At 42.6% G+C, this 12,805-nt stretch overlaps 1 protein-coding gene across 5 annotated transcripts in view; it reads right to left on the minus strand.

Moving 5' to 3' along the window:
• Positions 1-12,805, minus strand: part of VAV2 (vav guanine nucleotide exchange factor 2) — a 291,963-nt gene that overhangs the window by 104,848 nt on the left and 174,310 nt on the right. For all 5 annotated transcript variants that reach the window (XM_075060419.1, XM_032767531.2, XM_032767528.2 and 2 more), the window contains exon 3: positions 537-595. In XM_075060419.1, coding sequence (XP_074916520.1) covers positions 537-595 — 59 coding nt within the window. The remainder of the gene's footprint in view (positions 1-536; positions 596-12,805) is intronic.

The following is a 12,805-nucleotide window of genomic DNA, read 5'->3' on the forward strand; positions in this document are numbered from 1 at the left end:
CCAGCAGGTAACGAGTGCAAAGAGGACAGATATTTGTGAGAATTCCTCTGGGGTCTGTGGCTTGTTTTTTTCCAGAGACCCTGATTCACAGTTGGATATTCCATGAGACTCAACCAGACTCAAACATTAGATGAGAAAAGTCTGGATGAAGTTAAGAGATATCCTGCCCCTGGCTCTTCCCCCACAGAAACTTCTCCAGGGGTCTGCTAAGCATATAATACACCTAAGTACAGGTAATGATCTGAGAAATACTTCAATTATCTGATCTTATCTAACTCAGAAGAAATTCTGTAACTACCAAGTACATTTGTAAGACATCCCTGGTTCGATCCAGGGAGGAGTCTGTACTGCTGAGGAAATGTATAAACTATAGTCAGCAGTGCTCTTTAAGAAGCATCACAAAAGCAGCTTGTTTGGTGTCTAACTTTAACATGCACATTGCCAACTTATTATCTTTGTAGATTCTGATGCGATTAAGCACTAGGGGTGGAGGGGAATCCAATTTTATCTAAAGCATCATGTTAAAAGAATCTTACCTAATTCCTTTGGTTTGAACGATACTGTGGTGGGAAAGTCTGGATACAGCTGATATCACCTGGAAAGGAGAAAACAAAAAAAAAACCTGGTGTGATTACAATAGAAAAGGGAAGTTATAGCTAAAACTAATGGAGAGAAAGATACTTGGGGATTGATTTTCAGACTTGCCGAACATCTGCTGCTTCCATTGACTACTACTGAAATGTGAATACATGGCCCCCCTGACAAACAGGCCCTTATGATCAGTTGTGTGGTAGTTCCTAGCAGCCCCGGTCATTGATCAGGACCCATTGTGTTAGGCGCTGCACAAACACAGAACAGAAAGATGGTCCCTGCCCCACTAAACTTTATTAAAACTGAGATCTCAACCCTATCAAGAGGCAAAGTAAAACTGGAACATTCCAACAAACCAGAAGACAACACATAAGGGCTTTAAAGACTGATGTGACAGCACATAGTGATCATAGTTTTCACATGACATTCTATCAATCCTAACACAACTTTTGTTTTTGCTGCTGAATGGAAACACAAAAATTCTAACCTTCTAATATAAAGGAAACAAATAGGTAACAATGTAATACAAGGAAATCCCATCTTGGAGCTCATGCACAATCATTCTAGATCTGCTCTAATAGTTTTATGCAGTAACCAGTACCTCTTGACGAATTCTAGCCTTGCATTCTTCTATTGGATGATTTATGATCTTGTTGCCCATGAAATAAATAGATTGAGCCAAATTTCACTGCTAGCGCGAGGTGGGCTCAACTCCTATCATTTCAACACAGTTGTGTCCACTTATATCAGGGTGAACTTGGCTCACTGTCTTGTTTTCATAATAGACCTGACCCAGAATCTGATAAATGGCCAAAAATAAAGAATCATTAATATTTCAACAAGAAAAACGCCAACATGAAATTTTTTTTTGTGTATGCTATGAAAAATTCATCCTGGTTTTCTACTAGGTATAGCTCCGATAACTTTTATATATTGACAAAATACATTGCAATTTTAATCTTTAATGAGAAAAATTGAATACATTTTTAATTTTAAAAAAAGTAAAAAAAAGTCTGTCTTTTACACACATGCAGCCATCAATTTCCAGTCCCCGCAAAGAAAAAAAATGAAAACCTGTTTTATATTTCATTGCAATATTTCCTTTCCTTGGTCTCCCCTTTTCCAACACCTTTTCCTCCACTGCCTGGCACCACAAAATTCTCTTTAGCTAGTGAACTTCCAAAGAAGTGGTTAGTGCCTGGGAGTGGCAGTCAAGACTCCTGGGTTCTATTCCAGGCACCAACACAGAATATCTCATCTTCAATAAGTGCTACCTTGCCTGAGAATCAATTTCCCCATCTGTAAAATGGGGATAAGAGTTCTTACCTACCTCACAGAGATGTTAGGAAGTGTTTATAAAATTGCTTTGAGACCCTCACGTGCAGGATGACATGTAAATGCAAAGCTTTACTAGACTTATCAGGTGACATCATGAACTGGTAACTCAGTATTAGGACCAGATTTTCTGAAGATCTCAGCATCCATCAGCTTCCACTGTGATGCCCACTGTGTTGGACTTTCTTTCAAATCTGGCCACTTCACCTTAATTGCCATGCAGTACAACATGGGCTCTGCTCTTGGATTCTTGCTGCCCAGGCTAGCAGGGGACAGGAATGCCTCAGGCCATGCCCACTACCATTAGTGTTGGAACAATTTTTATAGTGGGAATTTGGGTTATTACTACTTCAAGCCAGGAGGTGCAGCAGCACCCACAGCAGACCTAGTTCCAGCACTTATGCTCACTACCAATTCCTCTGGTGGATCATGATTCAGACCCTGTCAAAACTGAAGTCTTCTTCAGCCCTCCTTAGCCAGAAGGCTGGTGATGGTACGATGCAGAGTGGGGGGTTGGGCTGGTGACATTTATAAAGCATACAAGACAGGTACCCGCAGGCCTGTAGCCAGCACTCCGAGGATCTCTCCGGAAAGAGAGAGATCAGCCAAGACACTGCCAACGAGACACTTAAGAAAACAAGATGAAACCTTTTGACCTCTCAATACAGTCAAATTCCTCTAGATTCTGGACACAGCTGGATCCAACAACATTTGGTAGTATCTGAGGTGCTATAAATGGCTTTCGTCTTTCTTAGCACCCGTTTTTTGTCAGAGGATTTCAATTGTTTTTTTGTTTCCCCTTTTGGATTCGTCGGTTGCTTTGTTTGTTTTTCCTCTCCCCCTAAATCGAACTTTCTTGCATTTCACCTTTTTGAAAATTACCTACGTTTAACTTAAGAATCTTCTGTCTACACAAAGCTGAAAATGCAGGTGTAGTTAAAGAAAAAAGGTGGGTTGGTGGCTGTGGGATTTTACAAAATAGGATCAGAATTTGGGGGGGGAGAGGGAAGGGGTTAAAAAAAAGATTTCAATTGGAGGAATTTTTGATTGCATTTAATTTTTTTTCCTTTTTCGTTTCAACATTTCCTGCAGTGTTGAAAACCCAACCCCAAAGCACTGGACTCCTGTAGACACAGCAGAAAGTGAACCTGAGGATAGATAAGGTGTCGCTCTGGAGGGTAGGTGAGAAGAGGAAGCAAACACCGAAACAGGGAGGAATGCACATGGCCTATGAAAAGAGTTTTCCATTTCAGTACTCTAAGGGCTTGTCTACGCTGGCAAGTTTTGTCAGCAAAAACTGCCTTTTGGCAACAAACAGCAAGACCGCACACACAATGGGACTTTTGTCCTGAAAAACACCCTGTTTTGGTGACAAAAATCTTCCACCCCTACAAGAGACTTTTGTCTTTTCCCCTCCCTTTATTGTCAACAAAGAGCCAGTGTAGACACTGCTGATTGTTTTGTCAACAGAATTGGTTTCCGCAAGTATCCCCCAATACCTGTCCTGATTGCTCTGCTCAGTGTTTGATCTCTGCTGCCCTGCAACCATGCACCCCTCCTCTTTCAAAGCTCTGGGAAGTGTCTGTGTGCTGCTCCATTTGGGGAACAAAGAGCAGCAAATCATCCTGCAGCCGGAGAGGGACAGACGCTATGCTGCTTTGCCATTCCTCAGCACAGAGAGCTCACAGAGCTACTCAGGATGCTGCTCTCAGCAGCTGAAGGGGCTGTGGGAGAACTCGGAGAGAATCCCAAGATGCGCAGCGCTCAGCTGTTCCTTCCCACAACACTGCACTGTGGGATCAATGCACCGTGGGAATATGTCACCCTATCGATGACGGTGTCCCCAATGTGGACATGATCTGTCGACAGAGGGAGCAAGTGCGAACACCCTTTGGCGATTTTTGTTTTGTTGACCCTTGGGTGTCGACATAAGTTTTGTCAACAACTTGGTGGTGTAGATAAGCCCTAGGGTGGTGTCAAGGACTTGGGTAAAGGGCTGATCATCTTGTCTTTGGCCTTCAAGGTGCTACATCAATCCCCTCTTGCTTTCATATCTGACAAGAGAGCCAAATTCTCTGCTAGTGTACATGGGCATGACTGCATTGACTGCAAAGGGAGTTATAACCACGTATACCAACAGAGAATTTATCCCAGTCTTACAACTCTGACCCAGCCCACTCCGCACACACATACACACTCCCCACTTGCTTGATTCCCCAAAAGTGTTGCCATTAATGCTCACGCTGTCCCCCTACACAAGGAATGACTTCCGCTCTAGCATGCTGAACCCCTTTTAAATGAATCATCAAGGTATCCACGTGCCATAAATACATAACAACGGATCGGATATTATTCTGACTCAACCCATTCTCCTTCTATTGTGCGACAGCTTCAGTCGCCGAGTCACATCTAAAATTAAAATCCTTGCAAACACACGAGTGATGTTAACCAGCCTGACTGATCTCAGTGGGACTAGTCACACATATAAGAGTGTATAAGCTCTCCTGGGCACATCTATCTGGACAGGTCGGATGTCTAGCATGCTGCAGTAAAAATAAGTAGTATACTCTTATATGTTTAAATAGCTTGTTATCAGGCCAGTGTCCCTTTAACAAAGGGAAAACCTATAGGGTTTGATGTAGCAAAGTAAAAGGCAAACATTCTAGTTGTATACAACATGTTGAACAGCTCTTCTAGCCAAGTGCCAAAGCTGTGTGTCTCGTGGTGTATTTTCCACTTGAACGTAATCTGCAGGGTTTTCTCATTTTTTCTCACAACTGTTTAGATCTCCATAAAATCCATTTGAAAGCATAAAAATCACTCAGTAAAATCAGTATTGCCATGTAGTATCAAAATGCTATGGTGCCAGGCATCAGAGAGGTAGCCGTGTTAGTCTGTATCCACGAAAACAACGAGGAGTCTAGTGGCATCTTAAAGATTATGCCCAAATAAATCAGTTAATCTTCCGTGGGAAAAAACCCATTTCTTCAGCTGCATGGAGTGAAAATGACAGATACAGGTATAAATATACTGACACATGAAGAGAAGGGAGTTACCTTACAAATGGAGAATCAGTGTGAACAAACCAATTCAGTCAGGGTGGACGTGGTCCACTCCCAATAACAGATGAGGAAGTGACACCCACATCCACCCTGACTGAACTGGCTTGTTCACACTGGTTCTCCACTTGTAAGGTAACTCCCTCCTCTTCATGTGTCAGTATATTCATGCCTGTATCTGTCATTTTCACTCCATGCATCTGAAGAAGTGTGGGAGGGTTTTACCCACAAAAGCTTATGCCCAAATATATCTGTTAGTCTTCAAAATGCTACGGGTTATTCTGCCTGGGCGCAATTCAAGAAAGCATCCCTATTTTGGTATGGCGAAAGCACATCAAAGCCTTTAAAAAAAAAATCACAAGAGTCACGATTTTTAAAAACAATAGATTGTGGGTTCTTTTCATTTACTTTCACGGTTTTGAGCCTTCAGCGTTCACATCTTCAAGGTTTTCTTTGCAACCATGAGATCTAAATTATTTTTTTTTTAAATTAAAGAGGAGATTCATGTAATAATATAACTCCAGGAGCTTGGACTTTAAGAAAAACACCAAATATCATGAAACCCACTATAAAATCATAGAGTTGGCAATGCTGCTATTCAGGAAAATACTTAGGAACTCGCTGGAGTCAATGCATGCACATATTTATGTAAGTTATTTAAGTTAAGCACTTTTTCAAGCGCTTTGCTGAATCTGGGCCAATGTATGTGTTAAAGAATGCCAGCTAGAGGTACGGCAAAGTTTAAACACAAAGTGTTTAATTACTAAAATTTACTAAATGTCATCATGAGTATTCAACCCCATTAAACAGGAGTTATTTCATTAACTTCACCCCTCTCTCTAAGGCTTGCTGCAATTGAGGCTATAGCACAAGGCATCTCTCTCTCTCTCTGACAGACAGACAGACAGACACACTCACATCAAAGTTGCAAACATTCTGTCCAAAGAGGAGACTTCTCAATCAGCCCAACAGACCTTTTCAAGACTCTCACTCAACATTACAAACCTCACCCTTGAGCACTTGTCCCCACAGTTGTTCTGCCACTTGAATGTAACTGTCATTTCTGATTTGTGAAGAGGTCAGGAAAATGAACATATTATTAAGAAGAGACAGATACTTAAATGGAGTTAAATTTACCAAACAAGCAGAAAAACAATCATCTGACCTACAAAAGCCCAGGCCGGAGGCATTCCATCTGCTTCTGCTACAATTCTTTCCTGTTTTCAAGCTGACATGAAGAGGAAAAGCTACTTTTCATTGTCTCCCTCCCGCTTGCCCCAACATGCAGCCAGCTCCATAAGAGAGACTTCTTGCTCAATCAATCATGGAGAAAATGCAGCTTAGGAGGCTTGCTTTAGGCTAACTTCATACTCCAGGCAAGGATTCCGCAATGAACTCCATGCAGACGGGTGCCTGCCTCTGTGCCCGACGTGGGCACAAGTAGCTCATTGTGGGATTAGGGCCTTTCTGTGCAATCTTGTTAATTTTTGCTTTCTGTATGCTCCAGATCCCTCAGATCATCCAGGCAAAGATACAAGCTGGATTTTCAGTTAATCGGGTGGGACATGGGCCATCTTAATGCCCCCTGCATTCTAGGGCCATGGAGTCTCCTGCAAGTTAGACCAGTCTTGGAGTTGGGTAGAGAGGAGTTGTGACGTTACACCCCATATTCTTCACAGAAATATTGTTATGATATGAATATGGCATAACCAAGATATACTTTATGCAAGATGGCTCACGTAAGGTATCATTGGAAAGGTTGTAATTTACTGAATGTGATTATCCAATTTATATGCATGTATCATTTCTGTATCTAAAGTTAGGAATATTGACCACGTATCTGTATTTCAAATGTGTTACTTTGAGTAAAACCCACAACTAGCCTTTCAGGTACAACAGTGAAAAAGTCAGACAGGGCTGATGGCCTATCAGCAGAGACAATGGACTGTGAAAGAGCTTAGTCTTCCTGTGGACACTCCAAACAGCCTGTGAGTAATGGCTGCTACAACCCTGCAAAGACATGTGACTGAGTCACCTGGTACTGGACCGCACCTTGGAATGCCAGTGTTTTTCCACCGGAAGACAAAGAGTTCCTACCATTCACAAAAGCTGTTCAAGGCAGGGGAGTGACATCTCTGCCTCCCTGCCCAAAAAGAGACACTGAAAAACACCCAGAAGCAAGAACTGAACTTAGGGGAACACAGCTGAGCCCAGATTGGAAGGGTGTTTAGCCTGTGAGTAATAATACCTGAAGTTTCAAGCTGCAGGCCACTGCAGCTGGCTTTCAAGAATCTTTGCAATCTGCCTGAAATAACATTTGAGGTGAGAAATTACTATTTGTAGCCAATTCCTTTAGTGTATTAAGTTTAGTCTGCATGTTTTATTTTATTTGCTCAGTAATTTGCTTTGTTCTGTATCAGAGGGGTAGCTGTGTTAGTCTGGATCTGTAAAAGCAGCAAAGAGTCCTGTGGCACCTTATAGACTAACAGACGTACTGGAGCATGAGCTTTCATGGTTGAATACCCACTTCGTCGGATGCATGCTTTGTTCTGTTTGCTATCCCTTATATTCACTTAAAATCTGCTTTTTATAGTTAATTCATCTGTTTTGTTTATTGTTAAACCCAGTTTGTGCAATTTCTAACTGGGGGGGGAGCAAGAAGTTTGCATCTCTCTCTTCACTGAGGGTAAGGGTGAATTTTTATGAGCTTGCGCTGTGCAGATTTTTCTATATAGTACAAGACAATATCCCTTTGGGTCTGCACTCCAAGGGAAGTGGGCAAGTTCCTTAAGCTGAGTCTTCCCAGAGCTGATTTCAGTGTCTGTGTCATTAGAGTTATAGAATATTATGGTTGGAAGGGACCTCAGGAGGTCATCTAGTCCAACCCCCTGCTCAAAGCAGGACCAATCCCCAGACAGATTTGTACCCCAGTTCCTTAAATGGCCCTCTCAAGGATTGAACTCACAACCCTGGGTTTAGCAGGCCAATGCTCAAACTACTGAGCTATCCCTCCCCCCACAGCTGGGTGTGGTCCTGCCCCTGTGTGTGGTAGAGGAGGCTTAAGAGTCTGGCTCAGCAAGACAGGATAAAGGGGGCCCAGGCTGACAGAACAGGTAGGCTCAGTGGTATCTCAGTACATCAGGTGGCATCTTGAAGGGGGGGCAACCCGTCACAGGACAGACTGCTCCGGCCATGCTCCTGACACACACCCTGGGCTGAAGGCTCGGAACAGAGCTGGTGCAGAGACCTCACAGCAGATCAATACCATCCCTCTGCAAGGGGTGCCTCGCCTTTTAATTTAAGGCTTCTTTGTCCTCCCCGAGTGTCCTAGAAGTCCAGAATCAAGCTGAAAGAACGTGTTCTTAATGTGTCCCATCCCACCCTGTCCCTGACCAATGTTCAAAGGGAATAATAATAATAAACAGCGTGTTTTTCATACACAGAATCGTACAGAGAACTTAGGAACTCATAGTGGAGATGGCACGTAATCCATCTCTCTGTCAACCCTACTCCAATTCTGCAGCAGGGAAGCTTTCATGGGGGTCTCTCAGAGTTACTGTCAATGATAAAACCACCACCACCATCTTCACAAATCATGCAATTAAAAATAACAGTGTAAACTGGGCAGACCTCCCACAAAGGATGTTTGTTCCCCTTGGCATGTTCTACGTGGAAAACCACCAACTCAGAGAGGCTTCACAGTAACCCAGCGCCGGCTGTGGTTTGCACCAAAGCCTGATGTGGAGCTCAAGAGTTTGAAAACAAGAGCAGAGATGGATAGGCTGCTATGCCACGTCCCCTCACCTCCACCCCACTAGGAGGTTTATTGTGCCTGACTCCATGTGAGAAGTTGTTGTGAATGATGCTAGACAGTCACACACCCCAAGTGACCTACTGCTGCAGACAGAAGAAAAACTACTGAATGCTCACTCCTGCTGCTAAGAGCTGCCCTTTGGGCTCAGCATGGCCCTAATGCACTATGGCGGAACGTTTATTGCTGTCCCTTAGGATCATGAACAACATACCCCTGGTTATACCTTAAATCAAAGTATCAAGACCCAGTAGTGAGGAATATAATCATAGCTTTATTCATTATTTCTGCATTGCATGGGTAACTGCACAGCATTAACTCTGCTCCCAAAGTCTGGTCCCAGCACGTATGGGGTTCATTGTAAATCTGGGGATGGTTTCCTCTGGGAATCATCCCTTTTGTGAGTTTTCCAAAGTTATCGTCAGGCATTTGGAAGGCACGTCCCTGGTACATTAGTGCTACCTTGCTGGCTGCTTTGCAGAAGAAGGGATTTCCAAAAGCATTCATCCTTGGCCTCTACCTGTGCTCCCCATGCAGTTAGTGGTAACTGAAAGTCCTGCTCTGGTTTTGTTCTGGAGTGGTGTTTATGTCACGCCATGATGCAAAGTCAGATCTCTGAGGAGTGAAATTTGTCACGTTTCACTTTAAATAAGGAAAGAGGAACAATGTGCAATGGGGAAAAGCAGCACTGGGAGGCAGAATAGAACTACTCACATTGGAATTTTACCAGGACATTCATGTTAACATGAAAAGTGCCATGAAACTTTTAACAACCACACCGTGTTCAGGGCCTCCACTTTATGTATCATCCGCATGGCTGCCAATTTTGGTTGGACGTATTCCTGGAGATTTCCTCACAGGACATTAATCTTTAATTAAAGATTAATCTTTTAATTCCTGGACACTCCAGGCTAATCCTGGAAGGTTGGCAACCGTAATAATCTGGAATATGGTACCCTCTATTCGCTCAATGGCCTCAAACATCAAACTGGGGCATTGGGTCAGCGTAGCAACTTGGAGGAAAGAATGTCCCTTAATGGATAGTCCATGAAGTTCTGCCATCCAAATAGAGTGACACTGGCCTTACTCTGCTCAGCTGGGGACAACCATCGGGATGCCAGGAAGTGTTATGAATCAAGGCATAGGCAATGTTAGCGCACTCTGAGTTTACAGACAATCCTGAACACCAGCAAACTACAGAGACCAGAAACTGCCACTTGCTGGCATCATTTCAATCCAGCTGTAGGCATCAGCCATATGGCTGGCAAATGCTTATCATCACACTCCCCTGGGGAGAAGATCATGTGTAAAGAAATAAAGCAAAGCCCAACAATTAATACAGCGAACTGCAGGCCACGTAATACCTGCTTCCATCACAGAAGGCCAGAAAAAGAGCTCAGTGGAGGTCAAAAGCTTGTCTCCTTTCACCAATGGATGGATGTTGGTCCAATGCATGGATGTTGGTCCCTCCTCCCTTGTCTCGCTCATTCCCTGGGATCAACGTGGCTACACCACCACTGCAAATCTCCGAGAATGTCTAATACGTGGTGTATATGACTTAACAGGTGCACTATGTGGATTGCGATCATTATTGCAATGGCAAAAAGAATTGCTTTATTGAGGCACTAGAAAGTGGAAACAATATTACTAGGAAGGGGTGGACGGTGTGAGTACTGGAAATCACAGCTTACATGAAATAACCTAGCGATGACAAGTGAGGAGACCCGTCTCTGACCTGTTTTTGTTGTACAGGAGTGAGAAAAAGTGCAAGACGTCCTGGGTGGAATCTTACTCCCCCTGATCCCCTTGATCTTAGTGGAGCCAGATGTCATCCCAGAAGTCTTTACCTCCTCATTCATATGTTTGCAGCCTGTGTCATTCTGCCATTTCTCTAACCGATAATTACTGGAAATTCCAGCATGAGGCCTGCAAGAGGGACCTCTGGTCTTCAACTCCTGCTACACATGGCTTGGAACTGAAGCATAAGAGGCAACAAAACTGAAGCATAAGAGCCGTAGTTTTGCATTTAACAGTTAACTTTTACATGGTAAACAAAGAACCTGAATTATTCTGCAAATCGAGAGCAGAACTTGGTGAGTGTCAAACCTTGACCAAGTTTCTCCTGGCTGAAAACCTTACTAACTGGAGATCAGCACAGAAAAATTATACCAGAGTGAAACAAGGAACTTTTCCTGCACCTTGGACATCTTCCTGTCCCAGCACATCTGAGCAGAGTACTTCCAGAACCAGATATTTTGACAAATCGAAGGCACAATGGAGAGTATTATCCCAATAGCTCACAAGGCCATCTCTCTTTCGAGTCTGTTACGGACAGTCCCTCCAAACACACAGCTAAAATTAGGAACTTATTTTATTAGACAAAGCATCCTTTTTTGCTACTATTGCTGGCATTTGCTTGACTTAATAACTTTGACCCCTCACCCATAGTGAGAGCATTTAAAGGTTTCATTCGGGCAAACATAGATCACCCTCATCACTGTTATTACAGCAGTGTAGCAAGCCCCAGTCATGGACTCAATTGTGCTAGGCACTGTACAAATATTGAACAAAAATACTGTCCCTGCCCCAAACAACTTACAGTCCAACTCCTTCAGTCTAAGTCACAGCTAAGATCCTCACCCAGATATACTTTGAAAATGAAATTAGAGCTGGTCAAATAATTGACTATACAGTTTGAGTGCTGGTCCCCTCGCCCCTCCAAAAAATGGAACTGGGTCAACCTGGAACAAAAATGTTTAAAATTTATTGGCAAAATAAAAGTAAAAAATGCTCATTAGGGTTAAAAGACGTTTTGGAGCATAAGCTTTCGTGGGTGAATACCCACTTTGGATGCGACAAAGTGGGTATTCACCCACGAAAGCTCATGCTCCAAAATATCTGTTAGTCTATAAGGTGCCACAGGACTCTTTGCTGCTTTTACAGATCCAGACTAACATGGCTACCTCTCTGATACTAGACATCATTAGGGTTGACTCAAAACAAGACATTTTGTTTCATTTTGAAGGTTTTTTTAAAGAAAAAAATTCCAAAACAAAGTTTTTTGTTTTTAATTCAGAAAACCTTCTCTTTCCCCTTCCCCTCCAACTTAAACAATTCATCCAAACCAACCCGGATTCATGAATTGTTTTGTTGACTCAAATCTGCATTTTTCACCTAAAAAGGTTTTTCATGAAAAAATTCATCCAGCTCTTAATGAAACAGTTTATGAGAGGGGATTTTTTAAAAAAACAAAACAAAGCACTTCAATCAATAGCTCTTCTGATCGAAAGTTCCAAGGAGAAGAAAAAAACCAAACCAAGCTGAAAGGAGCTCCGTTTCCACTGATAATAGCTGCTGGGAACCTGGCTCTATATTTCATCTTTATTCCTGTGCCGCTTATCTCCGGCCATTCCCCCATTTACTGTGACTCTGAGAAATGTCAAGTAAAAATATGATTTCTGGTAATGTCACACTTCAGCGAACAAATAGGTTCCAAACAGAGAAAGTGAGAGAGAGAGAGACCAACCCTACTTTAAAATATGAGCCAGCCCTGCCTGCAAGCTCCAGGCTATGCAAAACACTGCCTTCATGCGAATGACAGGACATCAATCTTAGCATTTTAAAGGATAAATGTGCACGCTGTCATTTTAATGAGCGTTTTTAAATAAATGTTGAGTTTCCCTTTTAAAAAATGACAGAAGCAGGAGAGGAAACAAGTTTAAACCACATGACTGGAATTCAGGGAAACTGGGTTCTATTCCCAACCTTTCCAAAACACTTGTGACCCCCTCCCACACACACACACCCTAGGCATATTATTTAGCCTCTCTGTGACTCAGTTTCCCCCATTTATAAAATTATAAGACTAGAACTGGATTAACTTTTTCAGACAAAAAACTTTTTTTGGTGATACCAAAATATTTAGTGAATTTGGTTTCAAACTGCTCATGGCAAAATTGCCCCCCAAAAATTCTCAAAAAAGTCAAAATATTTCATTTCAAGATTTTCT

The sequence above is a fragment of the Chelonoidis abingdonii genome, chromosome 24 (assembly GCF_003597395.2).
Source record: "Chelonoidis abingdonii isolate Lonesome George chromosome 24, CheloAbing_2.0, whole genome shotgun sequence".
Taxonomy (NCBI): domain Eukaryota; kingdom Metazoa; phylum Chordata; order Testudines; family Testudinidae; genus Chelonoidis; species Chelonoidis abingdonii.